Source organism: Heliangelus exortis, chromosome 6 (genome assembly GCF_036169615.1).
Source record: "Heliangelus exortis chromosome 6, bHelExo1.hap1, whole genome shotgun sequence".
Lineage (NCBI taxonomy): Eukaryota > Metazoa > Chordata > Aves > Apodiformes > Trochilidae > Heliangelus > Heliangelus exortis.
Window position 1 is genome coordinate 4331320 of NC_092427.1, and position 24582 is coordinate 4355901.

Genomic DNA, 24582 nt, shown 5'->3' on the forward strand with positions numbered 1-24582 from the left:
AATGTGCTCGGCATTGTCAAGGGCAGGGGAGGGATGAGTGGGATAACTTGAAACAACTGGCTCAAGCATCAGAGCAGCATAGCCATGGCCACACAAACCCAGTTTCCCTCACTTCCCTGGCCAGCCTGCTTCCTAGACCCAGCTTAGCTTAAAACTACCTTGGGCACCACACAGCACTTGGTGGAATCAATGGTAGGTCACACAGAAAGCAGTGGCAACCAAATCCAGACCTGTCTAAGCCTGATTACCTTCAACACGCGTTCCATATAAACCACACAGCAGGAAATATTCCCTGGCAAATGCTGACACCAGAAAAAGTAAAGAGCAAAAGAAGTTGTTTTAACAAAGAGCCATTTTAATTTGTGTCACTGACCTCTGAAATAATGACGAACAAAACCTACTTGATAAACAAGGGATCCTTTCTAGAAAAATTAGTAGAAAAGATAAGCTTCTTTTTTTTTCTTTTCTTTGAGTCCAAAAGCCACCCTCATTGCAGACATTTTAGGACAAAGCAGTGATGTTGAAATTAAACTGTAATTTTCTTCCCAGATTGATTTACAGCAAATCAACACATAATAATTTTATTACTCTAAATAATAAGCTACCTAAGAAAGTAATATTTTTGTTAACTATTCCAAAAGGATATTTTCAAGTAAGATGTTAATAAAATATATTTGAACAACTTCATATATGCATATAAGTCTCATGGTACTTTTACAGACTGCTCATAATCCTTTAGCCATCCTTTATACACTGTGTGGGAGTCATTAGAACAGTTACATGCTAAAGCTTCTGCTCTCTGATTAGATGAATGAAACTTTTAAAAGAATAAAGAGGAAAATCAGGGAGATCTCTGCAGCAGAAATTATTTCCAATAGAGTCTTCCAGGACTCCTCCTTTTGCCAACACTCTGGCGAACAAACTATCCCACCTACAAACACTCATGGAAAATTAATAAAAAGAGTTGCAAATACCCATGAAACATGTTCACAAAATTATTCTAACAAGTGTTCTCTGTTTTTTCTCCCCTTTTCAGGGCACACCCCAATACTGCTCTAACAATTACTGATGCTTGCTAGGAGGCTTGAAGAGAGATATAGAAGCTGTAGCATGGCTGGGTCTGCAACCTGGCTTGGGGCTCTCATCTAGTCAGCAGTGGAAGCTGTGCTTGAAGGCACATTTAAGCTGCATCTAAGTTAGTTTTTACTCTGGGGTGACTGGGTCTGAGCATTCTGTCCTTACCCTAGAGAACTGTTTGCTGCTTGGAAACATCAGCCTTGCCTTTGAGCATGCTCTGCTGCATCAGTCATGGGTGACTACTTGATCTGTTTTGGTCTGGACATATTGTCAAAATGTTGTGTCCAAGTTTCACAGGAGCTGAGCTGAAAAAGTCCTGGCTCCAGAAGGAAATGAGATTTGTAAGGAATGAAAGCCAAAAAAAGGTTGGTATGAGCATCCAGTAACAAAAATCAAAGAACCCAAATACAAGCCATTTTGCTCCGACTTCCAAACTTCATTCGGCTTCTTTAACCTGAAGGGGGGAAAATAGTAAGACTACCTCCTTTCTAACTTCTAGGTTGTTTATTCCAGGCAAGCACTGGCTTTTACAATGAAAGTCCTTTGGTTTTGTCAGTGCAGGAATTTTCACAAAGTACATTGTTAATGTGGTTGGAAGGAATATCTTCTAACACAGGTCACAACTGACAACCCCATAGCAACATCTTCCTATAATTATTCAAAGACCAAAATTAGAGACTGCAATACAGAACCACTTGGATACCTGTCAGGCTCATAACATCTAGAGGGCCATCTAAGTCTTGCCCCTTGCTCCTCCTTTCCTTTGCACTAAACCTGAGCAAACTTGTGAGTGCTTTTTTTCCAGCCCTGTTGGCTCTATTCATGTCTCAAAAACAACCAAAAAAAAAGACCCCCAAATCCCACAAAAAAACCCCAAATCATTATTTCCTGATAGCATTATTCAGAGGACCAAAGTACATATACAACAGAAGTAGTGAAGGAAGATTTTTAAACATATTTTCCCAGGTGCCTTTATAAACACTGACATGAAAGAAACAGAGTAACCAAGATAATCACTGATCTACTTCAAACAACTTTTTAACCAAATGGGTGATTTTACAAAGGTCAATTTGAAGGATGACTCCTTCCTATTAACAATATTCAGATAGGAAATGAATGAAAATATTTAAAAGCTCAGCTTTGGTTTAAAAAAAAATGCACCTCAAGAAAACAAATGAGTCAAATATTATTAGAAGCTTTGATGGTACACAAAAATAGAATTTTGAGTATATATTTCAATGCACACATACCACACTGTCAGCAAAAACACAACCACACATCATGTAATGGAGAGAAACAGGCTTTGGTTTATCACTTCTGTGCTGAGTTTCTTCCTCATTCACTCCAGTAAAGGCTTTCAAACAGCACTTGACACTGGATCTTCTTCCTTCTTCACCCCTTGACATGGGTAAGGAATCAAGATGGCACAGTTTGAAGAAATGTTTATCCAAGTTTTTTTTATTCAAGCTACGCTGGACTTAGCCTAGGAAATTTCTGTTGTTTGATATCTCCCTGGAAAGGATGCATTTCTTATTTGAAGGCATGAAAAAATTATGACTTTACCAATTCTCTTGATAGTTTCCCACTAGTCTTTGCACAATGTACTGTAATTCTCATTATATTTTGGGGAGATTCCAACTTCCAGACGTTTCATCTTGTACTGCCTTTTTCTGCTACATTAAAGAAGCGTTTGGTGCCCAATGTTGTCCCTTAATGTAGGTAAGGATGAAATCAATTGCCTTTCAATTTCTTTCAGATAATTTAAACATGCTGAGGTCTGTAGGTCCTTCATCAGCAAGACAATTTTCTTAACCTCCAATACTTCTGTGTTTTTTTTTTTCCTCTTCTTTGCATAATCTTAATTATTTGAAGATCACTATTCTAGTTTCCTTTTCATCAGTGCCACAGAGAGACACGAAGATTTGCTGTCTCTCTCCTTCATTATCACACATAAGGGGCAGCTCAAACTTTTTGACACTGAAACATCCACAGAAATCATGTTTTCCACTAAACTCACTAAATACAGTTCCTAGTTCTGGGAACAGCCTGGCTTGCCTTTCCCATGTATACATATACTTGGAGAAATTAAAACATACTTCCAGCCATTAAGCAATCCAGATCACACTCCCCAAGTGCCTTTCCCCAGACCTATTTGCTAGTCCATCAATCTCTGCTTTATTTTAAAATGTCATTAGAACTGTTCTATTTACTTCCATATCATGGATAAAAAGAGTGATTAGTGTCAAGCTTAGTACTATTCCCTTGAGAACAACTCTAAAAATTCACCCAGTTGATGATGTTTCCCCAGGGACTACTTTCTGAAACGTGCAAATTAATCAGTTCCTAATCCATTTAACGTGTGCTTCACTGATACAGCACATAGCTAATATTTAATCAGAATGTCATGTACTATTAAGTCAAGTGACTTACAAACTTTCAGTATCCTTCACAAATATGGCTGCCTTTTTCAATAAGACTTGCATCCAAAAATAATGCTGTTTTGTTGGGTGTTTTTAAAATATATTTTAAATTCTGCTCTGAAATTTGACAATGATATTCCTAACTTTATTATATAATAATAAACACTACACAAATTTCTTATTAGTTTACCCAATAGTCTGTTATCTTAATCTGCATATAAATTTGAGACATGCTCAAAATTTTTTCCCTTTCTGATTATTGCCAGGGATTGCCCTTTTTGAACCTGTTGTAGTTTCCATGACAACCCAACACGTATTTAAGATTGAAATCTAGAGGCAAAGATCCCATCAGAAAACTGCTTGAAGGTTTATCATGACGTTTATCTAAATTTCACCAAATTTTGCTTATTTTTCTGAAATTAGTACCACTGGTAGGTGCCATTCAATATGGTTTTAGTCTTTAATAGCATGGGATGTTCATCAGCCTCTTCTAAGTAAATAACACTTGATTTAACAAAAAAACCCAAAATCCCACAAAAAGCCCTCAGTTGCCTGTTCCTGTGTTTCCTGCATCACCTTGACCATGTGTAAGAGCATTAAGGTCTTCAAATTAGGGAGAACACAAGATTCTTAAAATTATTTCTGTGCTCCAAGTTGAGACCTTAAAGAACGTGGAAAACTCCAGGTTAAAATGAAAGCGAAGTCTGGTGCAGCCTTGCTGTGCTTACAGCAATACCAGGTGTAGGGGAGGAAGTTTAACACAGGGAAGATTTTAGTTACTTTTCACTATGTAAAGGGCCTGTCTCTCTCTATAATGGGTGCCAGGACAGAAAAAAAATGTTGATTAGTCAATATATTTGTCACTACAGATTTATAAAACAGTGCAGTGTCTTCTAGAGTGTACAAAACTACCCCAGAATCTCCAGTTTTAAAATAATGGTGATTTTGCACTGTGTTGACATTTATACAGCCATTGTCACCAAAACAAAACAAATAGGGCAATTTGCCTCATTTCTACAGGTCCACATACAACCAGAAAAGCAGAGGCAAGCTGGCATATTGTGCCACAATTTTTAAAATACCTGCTTTCATCTTCTTGCAGGTTTAAGCATGTGTGTGTGTTAAAACAGAACCCAATCACAAGCAAATCCCCTCAAATTATAATTCCTTCGGTAACCCAACACATTGCCAGAGGAATTAATTTGCAAACTATGTGGTTCTAGAAGAAGCAAGATTTAAACAAAACTCTGAACAAACTTCTTAAAATGTTCTAATGTCAGTATACAAAGGGCCATTCTCCTCCAAGCTGAAGTATCCAAAATGTTGTAAAGACCAACCTTAAAAAAAAATATCCCACTCCAGAGCTGAAGATCATCAGATCTATTACATAAACCCATTCAGGCACAGACACAGTGGTGGTTATAAATGTTCAGAAAAATTAGCATAAAGACACTAACTCTAATAAGTGCTAAAGTATAGTCAGCAGGAAATGTTTGTTTGTGTAAGTACTACTGTGAGAATTCATGTGCTCACCATCCAAACACACACACAGAAGCGTGTGAAAGTGCATTTTTCCCCCCTAAATTTTAAGCTTTTAATAATTACCAACAGATTAAGAGGCAAACGGTACAGATGTACTTTTCCTTTCTTAAAATTGCTTGCATGTGCTCTGTGATATTTTTCTGAGCCCTCTGTTTTGTAGGTCATGGGGATATCTACAACCACGTAGATACTGAAGGCTCTTGTCCTTCAGCCTTCTGCCTCCCCACATGATTGAGCATCCCTATACCTTACAATCATACACCCTGTCGAGTGTTATTCTCTTACATATCACAATTTACCTCGCTTTCTCCACTCAAACATGCAACCAAGCTGAGCAACAAGCTGCTTCAGCTGCCATGTCATTTCAGTTTTTACACATCTTCTCTTTTTCTGTGTGCTCCACATCTCCGTGATGCCTCAGCTCCCTGTTTCACTGCCATAGGCTACAAGTCAGGAACAAAGCTCAGGCTCAATGTCAAACAGAGTGAAAATGGGAAAATATCATAGAAGAGAAAAATTAATGGGCATAAACACAGCTCTAAAACTTCCATCCTTGTGGGCTTCACAACTTTCCCCTCATTCCTTGGCAAAATCTGAAGTAGAAGAGAGTAATAGATGTGTAGAAAATGCCTTATAAAGATAATAAGCTAAGAAACTTATTAGTCAAAAAAATTCAAAGTGGAAGGGTTATGCTTACATATTCAGGAAAAACTAATCATATGAATTGTGCAAACAGCCTTCTTGTACCCAAAGCACTCACCTTTTCCCTCTTCCCACCATTCCCCTCCCTTCCCTTATTCCTTTCCCATTTCCCCAAACACCTCACATTTCCAAAAAATACCTCTGCAATTCATAGTCCTGAGTTTAATGCACAAAAATGGAGTCCGAGGCTAAAATCACAACTTCTCTGCCTGAACTGAGGCCTTCCTCTCATTTTCCACAGGGAAATTTGAAGGGGAAACACACGTGAAATCTTTATCTTATCAACAGGCTTGCTAGTAACAGAAATGTTACCTTCCATCTTTTCTTAATGGCTTTTTTTCTCTTACGGACAGCTTTGTTTTCCTAAGGATGATGTTTGCATTTGGGATATAAAAACAAAAAAGAAAACAACCCCAAACCTAGAAAAGCAACAAAAGCAACCCAATACCCAATGCTTTAAAAACTGTTCATTTTACCCGCACTGACATGGCTGGCAAATATACAGACTTCCATCATATGGAATCATGACTTTACACATCATTAGTCGTTCAGTTACTATGAAATCTAAATCATGGCCCAAGACTTCTCCAAATGCAAGAATTGCATATTTCTCTAAAAGGGTAGAGGTCCCAAAGCACACTACTATACAAGGAAAAGAGAATAATGTGGTTTTATTCTCATACTACCAATTATCTCATTCTAGCAAATACAACCTTTTTCAGGATTCTGTCTCTCAGAGATCACAAAATGAGTTTATTTTTCAAAAAATAGCACTCCCCCTCTTTCTGCAGATCCCCAAAACAGAAACTAAAAAAACCAGTAAATACTAATATGACAAATATTAACACTTGTACTTTATTTGGATCCAGATACTCACCAGCTAAGCTATTTATTCAGGAGGTAATATCATAATTTTTCAATTTCTCTTTGTGAGTAAACCTTAGCTGACAGTATCATATACAAGCTCAATAAATGCTTTCTTTTCTGTATTTCAGTACTTCATCTTTTCACTAGTTTAAACATATTATTTATGTTTTTGAATTAACTTATTAAAACTGAGTTTGTGATGTGTATATATATATTAAACATTTTTCTTATGAGCAAACCAGAGCTGAAAAATAAAAAGGCTGCTTTTTGGGAGGTGTGTGCATTCAGGAGGCATCACCACTCTGTTTATTAAGTAATCATATCTGGGTACAAGTGTCAACACAATTTACATTTTGAATAATGTGAAGCAGATAACCTCAATTAACAAGTAATTAGAGTCATTTTCCTATTAAGCAGTTTCCCTAATTGTTTTTGAAACCTGGAACTAAAAGTGTAATAAATAATAAGTGGCCAAAACATGTCCCTGCAATAGCTTAATTCGGGCTCTTTTACTGGAAAAAGCCTGGGGAAAATGCTGCAGAAATAAGGGCTGAATATTTACTTGATACCAAATCAGGGAGATGTTTTGTAGCTGTGAACCTATTCACAGTCCAATCTTTTCTGTGGTTGTTTTGTGGGTTTTTTTTTTCCTCAACACTATTCTCTTTCCCTTCCCTCTCTCTTTCAGTCCATGATTTTTTTATATAAGCATTTAACCTGTGAAGTATTTGATTTACCATTACCTTGGATTGCTTGGAACTTGCCAGGGAACACCCCCTGAGTCAACACCCAGATTATCATCTCTGCTGAACAACAGTCTGTAGTAGCAGAAATTCATTTGATACCTCCTATTCTACCTTGCCAGCATACTATACCTCTTTTAGCAAAAATAATACACATGACCTGGTTTTCCCCCAAAAAAATTTGCATAGAGAAATCTGTGGGTTTGCTGCCAGTCATAAAAAATGTCCTTCCCTTTGATACCAGTCTTTAAATAGATACACAGCACATGTCAAGTACAATAAAAGAGCTCAGAGATAATAAAATTCCATGTTTTTTTGTGCTTACAGTACATGACCTGATGGCAAACACCTATGTTACATTCTATCTACCACAGACAGCAATGGAAGGAGAAAAAAACTTAAGCTAGTTAAATACAAAAAGAAATCCAGCAGCTGCTCCTCACCCTAAGCCAAAACAAAGAAACTAAAAACTAACAGAAAACCTACACAAGAGTCCCAGGAAAAAACAAACAAAAAAAAAACCAAAAAAAAAAAACCAAAAAAAACCAACAACAAAAAAAACAAGTGCAATGATACTCTCTCTCTTCACCCCCAAACTCCAACCATCACCAGAGCCTCAGGTCTTACAGATACATTTATCACAATTGCAGCTGGAGAGCTGTACTGATAAGATGCACCATTTTTCCCCTGAAGGTAAAGAAAGTGAGATTTCTTGTAGTCCATGAAGGAACCTAAGGACCTATGACTCCTCAAAAAGGCTCTTAGTATATATCTGACTAGGCTGCCCTCCCTGCCCCACAGACACTTTGCTCTTGTCTCTATATCTACAGGAAATTTTGCCAGCCTTGAAAGAGAACAGTACTTCTATCTCCTCAGTTTAAAACAAACAAACAAACAAAACCCCAAAAGTTCATGAACGTAATAAAGAACAGATTCCTGGAAAAAAAAAACCAAAAACCTAGGAAGGTACCCTGAGAAATTCCAGGAAAAACCCTGGCAGCTCCAGGAGAACATGAGCTGTTCAGAAGGAATACAAACATTTAAATAATCTATCTTGCTGGAAATAAGGCTTTGTGAGAAATCCCATTGATTTCTTTTAAGTCATTTTATTAAAAGGTCTATTAATGCTTGGCTTGCACTTTGTGGCTATGAGTGATGCTGGAATGAAGAGCTATCAAAGGTGGCTATCAAAGTTTTTTCCTTTTTTTCTATTTAACTTTTTCTAACTATTAAGCTCCTCATTTTGTGGAGACAATCATTAGTGTCTTTAATGTGAAACAAAGCTTCTGGATAAGGGCTGCTAGCTGAAGATCAATATGAAAGATATCATTTCAGTTACAGCTTTAATAACTGTAACAATAGGGAGCCTGGCACCACTGGCTTTATGCATTAATGTAATTTAGAATCTACCAGGTACAAATCTTATCAAGCATTAGCAGTGGCTGCGTGGGGATTTTCTAGGTAAGGAAACTGGGTGATAAATGGAAAGCATTTCAAAGGTAAACTTTCATGTAATCAGGCTCATCTGCCATAAAACCACATATGAATTGACACAAAGGAAAAAAATGGAAAAATTAAAACCAGGGGAGATTCTTGGAAAACTATGGTGGTTTTTAAGGAACTGGTGGTGTATGGGAATGTATAGCACATAGAGACACAAGGATGTCTCTTTTGTTGAGTTCAGTATAAAAATCATAAGACTGGAAGATCAAGAATTTCAGCCAAACTCACTGCAATACACCATACATAGAAGTCCACACCTACCTGGATATGAGAAGCATGGCTTTCAGCTAAAGATTAGGAGGTTTTCCCAGGCTACCAGCAAAGGTGCAGGAGAATTATCTCTGCCTTCTTGCCAGGATTGACAACTCCACCCAGCTGCAGCAAATACACCTTTCCCACCTCATTTCCTCTATCCCACCTGCCTCTAAATCCATCAAGTCCCTGCTTGCTCTGTATTTCTCACAATCACCAGCTGATTGCCCCACCCTCTCAATATACTCATGGTGGTATCATCCTTATTCTTCTGCAACAGTTCTATTTCTTTCATGTTATTTCTTTTTCCAGCTTTTCAATCACTTGATTAAAAATAAACAAATAATTAATAAATAAATAAATTGAAATTTAAAATTCACCCCACTGAGAAAAAAATCAGGCCTGAAAATATTAAAACCTAAACTTTGGATCTCCCCTGAAAAGTTATTTGTAAAACCTGATGCAACCAATTGGCAGTTTGTTAAGCAATTTGTTTAATTCCTTTCCAAATGTCTTCAGGTTTTAGTGCTTACAGGTGGCCACTTTAGATTTATACTTTAATTTTGAGAAAGTTCTAAACTGGGAACACTGAATTTTCAGTTTATCATTTGCTGATAAAAAATGGAAAGCTCAAAGTTGAAGTAGCCAACTGGAAAGAGTTGGCACCTGGCACTTTAAATTTTAAATATTGGGTTTGTTGGGGTTTTTTTGTGTAATGAGGTTATAAACTAAGAGTCTGACTTCAGGACCACAATCAAGAGGAGTGATCTCTTCAGGATGATGAAGCTGTTGATGTGAAGCTCAGTTGGCCCAAAACTTGGGTCCAAATAAACACACAAAAGTTTGGAATCTTGTCTGGGTTTTCTACCTGCCTTGGGGCTAGAGATGTCATGAGAACAGATTCGTTCATCACAGCTGCAGTGCTTCCAGTTCTGGCCAGGGATGAAATATCCAGGAAAGCAATCTTTCTTGTAGAGCTCTGGGGGGTTGAGGAAAGTAAGAGAAAATGGGATGGAGTATTTCACCATCTTTCAAATCTTATTCCAAAACTGGGGAAAGATTCAGAGATTCAGATAGGATTAGCACAGTTTTGCTTTATTTGAGGTTTTTGGCTGTACTCTTTTTACACAACTTTTTGCTGGGTCTATTAGAATATTTGACAGCTCAGATAGTCAATAGGCATGAAAAGAAAGGCATAAATTTTTACAGTATTTAGGTGTACTCAGTGATGTCCCAAAGGAACATTGCAGTGTTGGTGTCTGAAATACAAAAGGAAAAAAAATTATTTTTTTATCCCCCAGGCTGTATACTGAAAAACAAAGTTCCTTCTTGTTCTCAAGATAGAAGATCATGAGCCATTAGAAGGGTAAATTTTTCATTGCAGTCTGGCTATGGAAATATGTGCATGCATGCACACCCATAAACACAAAATCACAGATGATCAAATCCTTAATTAAGACTATGAACCTCCCCCTGAAAAAAAGCAATCAAACAGAAAAGAAAACATTGCCATGTAACAGTGACCAGGTGGGATTATTTAAAAATAAATAATTTTTTTTTTTAAAGTCTGAACTTCGAAGGGAATTTGATCTGATTTAGGGCAGGGGAATGCTGCTTTCTACCATGTGTCTGAGAACAGGCAGATTGCTTAACAAGGACTCTCTGTCCGTTTTAAAACTTCTCAGTGCATTAAATAACATGTAGTAAGCATGTCCATACATTGTACAACAACACATGTAGTTAGGGCATGCAAAAAAATAATTCAATCCCATTTCATTGTATCAGTAGTATAAATATTTCGCTGCAGTAATAGAGCAAACAACAAAAAAAAGAAACCCTGGTTCTTTACCTCTCCTGTCAGGCTGCATTGGGTCACTTTGTGTCACATGATGTGATGTAATGTAACTCAATGCAAGGAGACACATGTCCCTTCTCATTGGAAATGTAAAGAAATGGAGCTTACTTTTTGCCTGTGGGAAGCTCTGCAGGTCAGGTGCCCAAGACTAGATATGGGAAGTTTGATATCATCTCAGTTTCAGTACCTACATATTTCGAATCTTATGTCATTTTGAAAGGAAATGTGTTAGGTGGCACAATTTAGCCATAAAGCAGTACTTAATAAAGATAGCATTAGAAGAACATAATTCCACAGCTTCTGTTCCTCGTCACAGAGTGCCCTACCACGTATTGCCAAGGACATTCTTTTAAACAATACTTTCAAGCATACTTTTTGAAATCTACACTGTAAAACATGAAAGCCCTCAGAGAAACCTTATCCTGCTAAAAAGCAGATGGGTATGGAATCAAGGGAACAAAATTGATTCATGATTAAGCCAGAACAAGACCTTTTTTTGTTGTTGTTGAAAAACAGTGAGACAGTTAAACATAAAGAATATAGACAAGGGAAATGCACAGGACCTGGGGCCAAGTTCCCCTCTCAGTTTCACAAGCTTAATTGAGGAATAATTCCATTTCAATTAATAGAGTTAATATGATGAGAACAGAGTTATCTACATAATGAGGATGATTGAAACATCACAGTTGACCAGGCTCTGAATCAAACTATATTGCATGCAAAGGAGATATGCATCATCCTCAGTCCCCTTTGCAGGTTGAGAAGCAGAAGAATGTAATCAAAATCTCTTGGCAGGACAATGTCTAAGCTGGGACTGAGAGAAACATGGCAAGTTCCAGTCCAACTCCTTCTCTACTTGGTTGCAATAAATACAGCAGGAGGTTATCAGGAAAGCTAAGGGAAATGGTACATATACAAAATATAATCTCTCTGACATCTGATATGTTGCTATGTCCCTCCTGAAGCAAAGAGGTGTAGCTTCATAGTGTGTTGGGACATTTAGCATCAGGATAGTGACTTCAGTACTACTTATGTGTCACTATATTTGAATGCCACTGTTTGCAGGATAAAATAACAGAAAGATCAGGAGCCTGGGATGCACGCTCAGAGTAGATGCAGGAAATCAGATTTTCTTTCTAGCAAAATAACACAAGAATGTGTGGAGTGGACTATGAAATGATGAAGTAGATACCAAAGTGCTGGGATCAGTTCAATTGGAATTACATAATGGTGTTCATGGGGTTCTGTCTAGCTAAAATCTCATGTCTAGGTTTTCCTAGTCAGCTCAGGTTCCTTACCAGGAGAGCTCAAAGGCTTCATCTTTCAGAGTTTGGGAACAAGAAAGTTTTGAGCTACAAGAACTTGGTCCAGCCCCATTCTTGTCCTGTAGCATTAAACTGAAAGGAAGAATGTTCAAACCATCCTGCATCACAGCATCTGATATTCCCTAAAGGAAAAGGCTCATGATTTAAGGGAACCACCAACTGGTTGGGAAGAAGAGAAAGGTGTAGGCTGGACTGCCCATGACTGCCTTTCCAGCAGATACACATTGCCAAATCAAGGTGGAAGCTCTGGACAGACATCTTTCAGGGTGAAGACAGGGTTCCTGGTCCTGCCCCATGCTCTTACACCTTTGGTGACACCCCAAAGCACCAGATTGCTGAGAAGAGCCAGCACTGGCACCTCATGTCTGCAAAGCTACTGCCAGCATTAGAGACAAAAAGGGCTCTTGAGGGGCAAAAACAGATCAAAAGGAATTTGAAACAAAAGTAGTGGAGGGCTTTGGATGACAAGTAATATTTTCACAACCAAATTTTTTTTTTGCCTCTCAACAAATAAAGTACAACAGGGAAAAAGGCCATATATGGAGGAAAAAATAAAACAAAGCCAAAAGCTCTTTAGTTTTCTTACCTTTTTAAAATTTGTCCTATCAGCTTAAAAATGGGAGGGTTTTATTTTTTGTCTGGGGTTTTTTTTTAATATTTACATCATGGTTTCTGTGAAACTCAAAGAGATTTGCAGGCTTTAAGCAATGCAATGATCTTGTCAGACATGTCCCAATTTGTAGGCAACTCTTGATGATAACACAAATGTTTCATTCTTTCACTAAATGCTTGGAAAACAGTGGTGAGCTTTTCACAGCGAGGAAGCAAAACTTCAGTTGGGAAGAAACTTCAGCCTTTCAGTATCAAGCATCACTTCAAAGAACTCTATTTTCAGGCAACTTTCAAGTGTGGGAAAAAAATGTCACTCCAGTGACATTTTGGAGTCAACATCTCTTCTGGCTTCCCTGATTTTTAAAAGAAAATAATTTTCTTTAAAAAATTAAACAAAAAAAAGAAAGAAAGAAAGAAAAAAAACCCAGCCAAGCCATTTGGCAGTGAGTTGTGTCTCTGTAGCATCAACTGCTTCACCTGTAATCTCTAGTGCTGCTCTGCCCTCTTGTGCTGCTGCAACCGCAGAGCAGCCGCCCGCGCCTTTGTGCGGCAACCACGCGCTGAAAATCCCCCCCTGTCACTTCTCACTTTTTCTGGCAAGTTCAAGGTCAGTGCCGAGCTATTTTCAGCTCATCTCTTCTTGATCCATGCAGAGAAATGACAAGGTAACGTGATTTGGGGTCAGCTGTATTACAGGAACCGTTACATAAACGGAGAAAGTGGAAATCAATCCTAGCTGACAGTGTCTTCAGGATAATCAGCGCTCACTCCATGCCGCTGTCAGCTCTCCTGCATCAAACACCATGTTACTTCTGTCAGATCTCTTTAATAAAACCCTATTCTCACTTTTGGCAAAGTAAATAAATATTTCGCCCGGGCTCGCGTTTTAATTCATTGTTTAGAGAACTTTAGCACTTTGGACTTGCAAAGAGTCCTCGTTTCTACGGGAAAAGACATCACAGCCTCTCGTGTCCATTTCTGCCTGCAAAAGGGCGTTGGCAAAGATACAGTTTGCCAGTCTGATGAAATTACCCCATTCTTCCCATTTTGTGCTTGAGTTCTTCACACAGAGCACCGTCCTCCAATTCTCCGTCACCGAGCAGCCCCCAAGTGCTTACCTAACCCACCCTCATCCTCACCCTGACCCGATCAGGGCTTCTTCCCTAACATTTCAGGACACCTTCCCTCAATTTGTCTGATTATTATTACTTCATCTGAACCATTTCCTCCCTTAACTAGACATCTTCCCTAACATGGAATTATGAACATATCAGTTCACAAGATGTGCCGCGTTAGCCGCGTCTCGATGGCAGCACATGGCGTGTCACTTTAGGGAAAGAGCACTGATTCCATCCCACCCACCTTGTCCTCCCCTGAAACTGCCAAGCCCACAGTTCCCCACCAAAGAACAATTTGCCATAATATTAGCTGTCAGTAAATTCAAAGACGGGACTCCTAAAGCTATAAAATGGATTAGAAGCAATTTAAAAAAGAATTAACAAACTAGAGTAAGAGTATACTGTCAACAAACAAATGCTTCATCATAGCACTGTAATTTGGAATTTTAATTACCCCTCTGCTTCTGTAACAAAACAATGTCTGAACTGGCAGCCATTTGAATCTCTCACAGGTCATTGAGCATTCTAGTTAATTACTCTATGAATAGCCTGTTTTTCTCCCCTCTGGAAACACGTTTCTAATGGCAGTCAAGGTCTGACAAATGTGTCATCTACATAATTAGCTAGGAAGCAACACAAAACATTAAACATGCTTTGTGCCGACAACTATCAAAACATTTCATTTGTTGTCAATTATTCATTACTTTGTAGGTTCTGAAGGGGTTGTTATTATGGAAATAAGTCCAGATGCTAACAAGGTTAGAGTTTTTTATTCAAATTAGTAATCAGAGGACTAACTTTAAAAAATGTATCCCATATACGTTTATGGCAGTGTTCAATCAGTACTAAATTATAAATGAATTTAGTTAAGTTCAAGTTAAAATAGCCATGGCAGAGCACATACACTAATTTGTAGAGTTGCATCTCTCTTTGAAGTTTTAGGATCTAAGCTGAAGTAGCAAACTTTCAGAACCTTTGGCAAGACTAATTTGTGCTTGGTAAATAGAGTAAAGATTTTCACAGCATGAGATAATGTAAGATTGCAAAAGAAAAAAAGAAAAGAAAAAAAAAGAAAAAAAAAACCTGGAGGTTTTTTGAACCTTTTTTCTACCCTTCTGTCACACTGAGTAAAAGTCAAAATCAGCAATTCCGACTCATATAATATCTTGTCTGAACTTCAGTTTGGTTTAACAAGAAGCCAAACCAGTTACATTCACCACTCCCTTAATAGAGCTGAAATGAATTTAGCCTTGCTTTTAAGAAGAAATAGGTGCTGGTTATTTCTTTTTTCTATGATCTCATTATGATGCTGCCTGTCAAGCTATGCTGCTGAAACGGTACAGTGAAAATATTTGGAGGAGAAATAAATGGGGAGTTTAACAATAAAATTAACCTCCTTTTTAGCCAAAATTATTTCAGTTGAAGTGCTGTAATATAAATATACGAGAAAGAATGCCTTCTCATAGGGCTTAGATATGAAAAAAAAAAAAAAAAAAAAAAAAAAAGAAAGAGGGGGGCAGAAGGGTGGGGAAATATTCAGAAAAACAAAAGGCTCGTTTTGTCCTGGAAAAAACACCCGCACACTAAATGCTGATCATGAAAAAGGGATGAGAGGCAGCTCGCATGGGTCCAGTGAGAAAAATTGCTTCTTGAAGGTAAATTGAACCCTAAAATATTCTAATACATTAATATTTTCCCTTCAGCCTTTAAGTTGTAGGACCTCATGGTATATAGGACGTATGTGATCATGCAGAGGCTCCTCTGGGGAGCAGCTCCTCAGGTTAGAGGAAGGGACACAGTTATGAAATGGATGAAAAACTGTAGACAAGGGCTGAACAAGTCAGTCTGCAATTACCACACACATCAGAGAGCTGATCAAAGTTTTGAAAGCACAAAAGAGGTTTGAATCCAGCAAGGGGACATATGACACACTTCATTTCTCATTTTCCTACAGTAGAAAGAAGAAGGACTAATGTTGCTCAACAGATTTCTTCTTTTTTGGACAGTATTCAAGTGCAAGAAGTGGAACTGGACTGTGTTTATGGACTCAGTGCTTTCATACCTACCCTGAAATATTGGGGGCTAGCAAGGTATAAGCTTCTTTTTTAATAAAAGTCACCACACTTGTCATAGGAAGCTCATATATATTTCTACATCTGTCCCAGTGCTACTGCATGATCTTTGTAACACCTTGAATGGAACACAGTGATCAAAGCAGATGAATCTACAATGGGTTAGTGCATGACAGTAAGATTTGTAGAGAATTAAGCCCGGGAAGTCACAATTAAAACACAATACAGAGAATATTTTTCCCCTTCCACCTCAAATGTATGACATGAGGTTTTCTGCTTTGCAGAATATTTTGTCAAGATCTGTTTTTTTCCTCCAGGAAAGAAAGTAAACTAAGAAAAAATAAAGAATCCTCAAAAACTTTCCCTAAATAAACTCTACTGTAAAAGAAGCTCTGATCATCTCTCAGAGATTGAAATAATCCATTTTCAGCTAAAACTACCCACAGCAATGAAACTGAAAATACTCTAAAAGAGGGCTGGAGTCTGTCTTGTAATTAACATTAAACAGATAACATATTTATGAGGAAGTCAAAATATTTTGGAAGCCGATAATCCTGTAAGCCTTAACAGGGTATAAAAACAACAAATAAATGCAAAGTGTTACTGTTACACATGCCTGCCTGATCAATGGTTTTCACATATTGATCTATAAATGGAGTTGACAGTCTGTGTTGGCTGCACATTTTCCAAGCAGCTCTATTTTTGTACAAAACCAATACGGGCAATTACCTTTGTTTGAGATGCCAAGTCTTATCAATTCAATGTGATTTAGTGTCATTTTAATTAAATATCAGGATCTACTTCAGGACAATCTATACAAACAAAGCCTCAAACTTGACTATAAGCTTCATTTGAAGTAAACATGCACAAGCCCTGCAATTGCAAAATATGGCTCAAAAACTCTGCTAAACAGAAGGCTTATATTTTTAGCAATTTTATTTCTGTCTTTTTGGCTAGCCATAACTTTGGCAAGTGCTGTATAATCACAGGAGTAAGAAACAAAAGAAGATTGCTTCCCCTTTCCCTGATAATGTATTAGAGAGATAAATAAACCTACCAGTTTGTTTAATCTAATCAGGAAAAGCTCTAATACATTAACATTTTGGAATGTCTAAAGAGGTTCTAATTCTTAATATAGATGCCAATAAAAAAAGACATTTCATTGTTTGAAGTTGTTCTGAATGAAGCAAAATGCACTTCCCTGGGGTTTAGCAGATGAAAATAGCAAATATTCATTTACGTTGCTAGTTCAGACACCAACATTAAGCACAGAAAGAGCCCTTGCTCTGTGTCCAGCTTCATGATTTGTGTTCTTTAAACTCTACATTAATATCAATTTCAACCTTTGCACAGAGCTCAAGCATTTCCATCGTAAATAAATGACAAAAATCCCCAAGAATCTACATTTAGCTTCTGCATCAGTCAGCTTATGCCTTCCACATTTGCATCTTTACTACTATAAAATGCACAAGTGCATATGGCCCTACTGATGTATGATGCATATCCTTCTTTGTCACACTACAGCAAATAATCTGTCCACCTCCAAAAGTATAGCCCCAGGTGTACTTACAAGCATTAGAGCAAATGCTTGAGAAGACAACAAATTCCTTAGAGAAAAATATCTCTTTGCTTCTCCATAAATCACCAATCTTCCTTCTAGTTTTGTACTTGGGGTTTTTGCCCTTTCTTGTCCAGAGTTTGGGTCAATTTTTTCCAAAACATGTTTAGAGAAATGTGTTTCTATTGATTGTTCAAAATGTGCCAAATGCTGATTGCCTGAATCCATTGAAGTCAGTAGGTTTTGCATAGGTTGGGTAAAAAAAAGTTGACCCATTTGTTAATAGGACACAGCACATAGGGGATGAAAGAGTAATAAAATGGAGCCCCCTTATTCAGATATTTGCAGAAAAATCTCTCCAATGACAGGACAAAAATATTCAGTCAATATTCAATTCAAACAGAAAATAAGCACAATCAGAGGACATATTATAGAATACAGAGGTAGACTGCAGAACATGAAAGATTTCCAGATAGAAAGATCAGGATAAATGTGTTTTATCTTCTATCACAAAATAATTGGCTTTGCTTAACATACTGGGAAAATGGATATTTTAGCAGGGATTCGTGTGCCTTTAAATGCAAAAGTGAAGACTGTGAATATAAGGATGCTGGAAAAGAGATCCACACATTTTAAAACAAAATTTCTAAGTGGATATATATACAAGTATACATGTATATAGTCGGACTCTGCTTTTTCAGACCACCTGGGACAGACAGAACCTACTCTCCCCCATCACTTTTCCCTGAATCCTTCTCAACTCCCATGCAGAGACTGAGCTATGGCAGCAGGCAACTGATAGAGGCAATTGATACTTCACTTCTCTTTCAACTTGAATTTCACACCCTTTAAAGCATGTATTTGGAAACGTTTGGATCCTTAGGAATTCTGCTTGGAGTTTGGGCGTTAGCAAACAACTTTAAGAGGCTTAGTTAAGTAAACACGCCAAAAGACTTTCAGCCTGTCAATATCTAGTCAGAAAATTCTGCATGGCAAAAAGAGATGAAAAGAAATGAAATAGAAAGGAAATTAGTAGCATGGCAAGCTTTCAATCTATTATGTCGGAGCCAAGTTTGCTTGGTGAAATGACATATACTCAGGAAAATTCTGCTTTTATGTAATTAGCTACTAAACAAATGTAGCACAAAGCAACTTCTCAGCTCTCAGCCAGTGCACAGATATTGTACCTGCTATGGTTAGTGGGATGCAGCAGTGAATATTTATGCCTAATTTAACTTTTTAGGGCCCTTGCACTGGAACAGTCCGGCATACTATCCCCAAAACTAAAGTTATGTAACAAGGTAATATCAACAATGAGAAACTGCATGATAAAATCCTGCCCAAAAGTGAAAAATGCTAATTTTGTCTCATTTAGCAGCTGGATACAGAAATGCTCATTAGTTTTAAGAGGGTTAATCCTTTTAACTTTTGCATATTGATATGCCAATTATGCCTAATTGTACAAGAGGCATCAGTCAAGGTAATAGTGCATAAACACATGAAAGTTATTAAGTACATCCCAACATGTAATAAAGTAGGTGTTAATTGGTAGCTGAGTTCTGCAGGCTATTGAGGTGGATAATTCATTGAGAGATGGATCACTTGTAATTTCTCTACATAATTCCTTTTGCAGTCTCATGCTGTGATGTTTTCATGCTTGTCAAAAACAACTGCAGCCTAGTGCCTTTTGTTAAACACAGCCAATAAAATATGTTAGGCATCATTAAATATACTTAACTTTTAAACTTTTTCAAAGGTACAGTTCTTCCTGGTAATACATTATAGTATTCCCAGTAAATTACTATAAGCATTGTTGCAGGTTTGCAATGGAGGAACGTTGCACATCAGATAAAAAGGAAGAAACATGTACAGTGCCTCTGTGGCAAACAATATAATCTAAATAAAAGGTAAATGAGTATCTTATCAGCTGCTGAGACCTAAACAGATTTTTCTTTCCAGAAATATAAGGTGAAGTGATTTAAGCTACACCAGAGAAATCACTGATTAAAATAATTTCTTTCTAAAGAAGCCTGGATTTTGAGTTTGAACTTTGAGTGAAAAGGGGAAAAAATACAGCTGCTATTGTAAGCTTCCCTCTACAACAATAACTTTGTTAGAAAGCTGAATATTTCATAGAAATCTATTGCATCAACGGAACAAAAAATTAATGGCTGGCATGGTTGTGAGAAGTGACCTGGGACTCTGTCCCTAGCTGACACAGTTTTCCCCCTCATTTGCATTCTGTGAGAACAAAATCGATCTGGAGTCCAAAAAGTGGCTACCATTGCATAAATAATTTTGTAACATCATATGGCCTCAGCTGCAAGTTGCCACCATTATGGAAGAAAATTAACCAGGGGAGACTCATACCAATCAGTTTGTTTAGTAGCTCAGAAGGAGTACAGGGGCAGGGACACAACTGGCAATAGAGTTCATCACTAACTATTTAATTTTTAAAAAAAAAATGGTAATGGACAAAAAATTACTCAACTCTTTCAACTCTGTCAACTATTAAAATAATAATTTCAGTGTTTGTGTTTTTTTATAATTAATTCATTCTTTCAGCAGTAGTGGTTTTTGCTTTGGACAAGGCTGTCCTTTGTTTACAGAGTTGTTATTTCCATTTCTTTACTTTTTTCTGTTTTTAGAGTCTGCCTTTTGACAGTTCTTGACATATACCTGATCCTGTAAGTACTATTCTCCACAGCAGCCATACTTAAGTACTGTAACATTTGAGAGCTGTAATACTGAGTAAATGAGTAGGTCACAGCCACCAAAGCCAGACTCTCTTTCATTGAAGAAAAACTGTTGTTCAAATGTCTACCCATACTCCTAAAAATGTATAAATGCCATAAAGCCCTTCCTTGCAAGGAATGATCATGAAAAGAATATTTTAACCACACTTAAGAGAATTCTGTAGGTTTTAAAAAAATTGCAAGACTCAGAAAATAGCAGAAGCATTTTACTTACAGGCTCAGTGACTTTCATGTTCTCAGACAGAATCATAGATTTGCTTTGGCTCAGTCTATCATGGTGACTGTTGGCATTTTTGATCCTCATTTGAACAGCCCCTGCACTGTGGTGGGCAGGATTAGGCTTTGAAGAGGCTGTGTCAGAAGCTGTAGACCTCTCCATGGTTACTGGGTTGACCTGAAGGACATAAAAAAGGAACATTAATCTAGAGACCTTTCATACAAAAATCTACCACTGCCAGTTATTCTTCATTGTAGTCAAAAGAAGCTGAGTTATCTTGCTGGCAAGATCTTGATCATCTTTGAACACCAGGATAACTATCAGCTGTGTCAGCCACTAGTTTTATTATTGTCCTTATCACTCATCCAAACTGCCTTGGAAGAGTTAGTTTATGTAAAAGATTATCCTTATCTCAAAAGCCATTCTCCTCTATGGTGTAATCTCCCTGCAAGCCTCTGCTACGTCCAGCTGGCAGCCACTCTGCTTTGTCTTTGGCCCTGCTCACTCTCCACATTTTAAATCTTGCAAAGGAAAGTGACATGCTGGGAAGCCAATTCCCATATCTTACCTCCACACTTCAATACATGCATGTTACAAGTGCAGCACAGACATCACACCCTTGCTGGTGTCCTAGGTTCAAACCCAGATCTAATAAAAATTCCTGTAACTTTTTTTTCAGTTCTACCGGCAGCATGGATTTTTATATTTTTTTTCTCCCCATTTTTTAAACTTTGAAATGAGGAAATAGCTGTCAGTACATCAGATCTCAGTACATCCTTGGAGGGACCAAGGGGGAACTTGTACCCAATGGTGACCTCCTCCAGCAGTGTTGCTGTGCAACCTCCCACCTCAGCAACATGTGACTCAACAAGCTGCTCTAGTTATTCAAATCCCCAAAATATTTCTATCAGTAAGAGTTACTTACAATTTCCTTTACAAAACAGCAAGACATATTTCCTTTACAAAACATGTACAAACCATGAGGATAGAGTACAAGACTTGCTCTATTTTTCTACCCCTAATTCACCCTGGCACTACTACACGTAAATCATGGGTGAAGCACTGTGGTAAGAGTCACAAGAAAAATTTCTATTTATATTGCTATGTAACCATATGACAAAATGTGTAAAGGAGAGTTACTACATAAGCTGGAATTGCTGATTTGCCTACTATGGATCCAAGGAGATGGAAATCCACTTAAGATCAGTTATAATATAAACTGTTGAAAATCAGCACTTCTCAAAGGGATTAGAAAAGCACAGGTTTTTTTCTAGCAACATCTTCCCCAACCTCTGAAGATTAAAGCATGAAATTCCCTGATTTCAAGAATGTCTATTTCTAAGAGGTCATCAGAGCAGAGGGAGATATGGTACTGGTGTACCAGTATATGTAATGGTACTGGTGTGAAGGTGGGAGAGGATGATGAGGAGCATTGCTGTGTGTCTCTGGGTAAGACCACAGGCACTGTGCTGGTGGCAGGACACAGCCCTCATAGCTTCATCCTCTCCTGGCTCCAGTGAATCATTTCTTTACAGCAAACTGGTTTAGATATAGAGGACAATAATGAGAGGCCATGTAGCCACAGAATGGAGGTGTGACCTCTGGAGATCATTTAGTTCAAACCTCCCACTCACTCAAGCAGAACCACCTACAACTGGTTGCCCACAGCTATGCCCAGACAGCTTTTGAGTATCTTCATGGGGATTTAAACTCTAACAGCCAGAGATATAGAAATGTGAGGAAACAGCACAAGAAGCTTCAATATTAGCCATTACTCACTCAACATTACCTGACATGATAGGAAAAGCAAGAGTGAAGCTTATGCTTGCTGGCTGTTTCCTGCATTGAATTATTAGTTACTCAAGGACTCCTACAGATGTTGAACCACAGAAAAAGAGGAGAAAGAAACTTCGGCAGTTTCCTGCCAGTCAGGAGTCCTCATGTCTCTTTCTGCTGGAAACCTGGTGTATGATGCTAGGGAAAACTCTTTATGTGGACCTTCGGGAGGTGACACTGTGTTCTTCTGCTCTGAGACACTTCTCACTCAGTCCCATGTCACAGGGACTCTGCCATTTTGGCAGTAAGGTCTGCAGCAGCAATAAGCAGGAAACATTTTTTTCCTCCTTCTAAACTTGGAGAATTAAACCATTTTGTATTTTATGTTGGTATCAAACCAAAACTGCTTCTCAACAGATTTTCAGTAGGCTCCAGGCTGGGGAGCTGATCAGACTTGAGAGACAAGAGCAACACTGGCTCTGTCACCCATCCAATGTTTGGCTGGAGCACATCTCTCAGATTTTCCTCTGAAATCTCCCACCTATAAAACTCTGACATATCTTCTTGAGAGCATTATGAGTTTTAATTAGGTAGTCTTTGTCTGGTGTTGCCAGTACATGAGAGCTATAAAAAAGTTTAATAGTATGACACAGTCATGCCCTGGATCTCAAGTAGGAGCACTGTAAATAAATGACAAATCTGAAAATTCTTATACTAATCTTCTTGAGCCTTAGTTAATTTTCCCCCAAACTGGAACTAATTCACACACATCAGAGTACTTATTACAAGGAGACTTTCTGAGTCACTGAAAAAAAAAAATGTAGCATTTCCTCCACGAGATTTTATTTGTCTTACTATGGAGCCCTGCACAATATTAAAGAGATCTTTCAGAATATGAAGGAAAAGTGCAAGTTACAAAAGTTGCTCCCTTAGGATTGCCAGGTAGAAATCTTTTGCTGCCCAGACTCCATGAAGATTCCTGACAGAGGTACTGGACCTGCATGCCAGTAGATGGCACCCTGAATATGAGCTCCACAAACCCAACAGAACTGCATTCATTTGCAAGAAGAATTTAGTAGTACTCATAGTCTGCCCTCTTCTCTTTTTTTTTTTTCTTTCCAATTATTTTTTTAGCTTCTAAAAATAACGGAAGGGAAGGCAGTCTGGAAACACACAGACTATTAACAGGAAACACAAAAAGGATCCCACACCATGCTTTCATGATTTGGTGCTTCCAAACTGTTCTTAGCAGCATCAGGGCCAAGTTTGGGTGAGTTTTGCAGGGGAATTCATTTCACTTTGGAAGGCAGAGCTGCCAAGCCCTGTGTAACTGTGAGGCACTCCATGTTCATCATATAATTAGCTAATTTGCCTTTTGGCAAATAGTTAGCATCTGCATATAAATTTTAGTTTTGAAACCTCCTACGGTTGATTTGTTGCAGAAAGGCACTAAACCAAGACAGACTTTCCCCTCCTCCACTCCCTGTTTATAACATTCCTGAAGCACAGGGGCAACATCACTTTAAGGCATTCAGCTAAGGGAAGGAGGATATGGAAATACCCTGGAAAACCCTCTCGGAAGTGACAGGTTCGATAAGAGCAGGGAAAAGGCAGGGAACAATATGGGTGCAAGAAAAATCCTTGAGATGAGGTTGGATGAATGCTACAGGAAGAGAAAGCTGATTTAGGGTGGGCCAAAAAAAAAAAAAAAAAAAAATTATTGTTAGAATGGAGAACTTCAATTTCTCAAGAGTGGGTAGAGCAGGTTAATTATGAGGCAAGAAACACCACTGAGCTAAAGGGACAAAATCATCTTTCTGGCTGGGACAGAAAACCAAATTCAGCCCTACACCAACAACCACTCTTGGGGGAAACCTTAGAAGTCCAAAAGCCATCACTGAGGAGGAACTTGTTCACAGTTCAAATGAAATTCACAAGCTCAGTGGGTCAACTCTTGCAGTTAGTTTTCCCACAAACTGGGCTGCTTGGAGAGGAGACAAAGCTGCTCCAGCAGGTACCACAGCAGCCCTGTGGTGAATCAGGCTGAACTGAAAGGATGGAGCTTCAATTGCTACACAACCAAGTGAAATCAAGTGACATTTGAAATATCTGGCAGACCAGTGGTTAAGATCCTAAACCCCTGATTTTTGGATGCACAGCTGCCTTTCAAACATGTGGTGTGGAAGT

At 38.1% G+C, this 24582-nt stretch overlaps 1 protein-coding gene across 8 annotated transcripts in view; it reads right to left on the bottom strand.

The window, feature by feature from the left end:
• ARHGAP15 (Rho GTPase activating protein 15) overlaps positions 1 to 24582 on the bottom strand; it is a 339175-nt gene that overhangs the window by 290785 nt on the left and 23808 nt on the right. For all 8 annotated transcript variants that reach the window (XM_071746444.1, XM_071746439.1, XM_071746442.1 and 5 more), the window contains one exon: positions 20617 to 20796. In XM_071746444.1, coding sequence (XP_071602545.1) covers positions 20617 to 20781 — 165 coding nt within the window. In that variant the 5' untranslated portion in view covers positions 20782 to 20796. The remainder of the gene's footprint in view (positions 1 to 20616; positions 20797 to 24582) is intronic.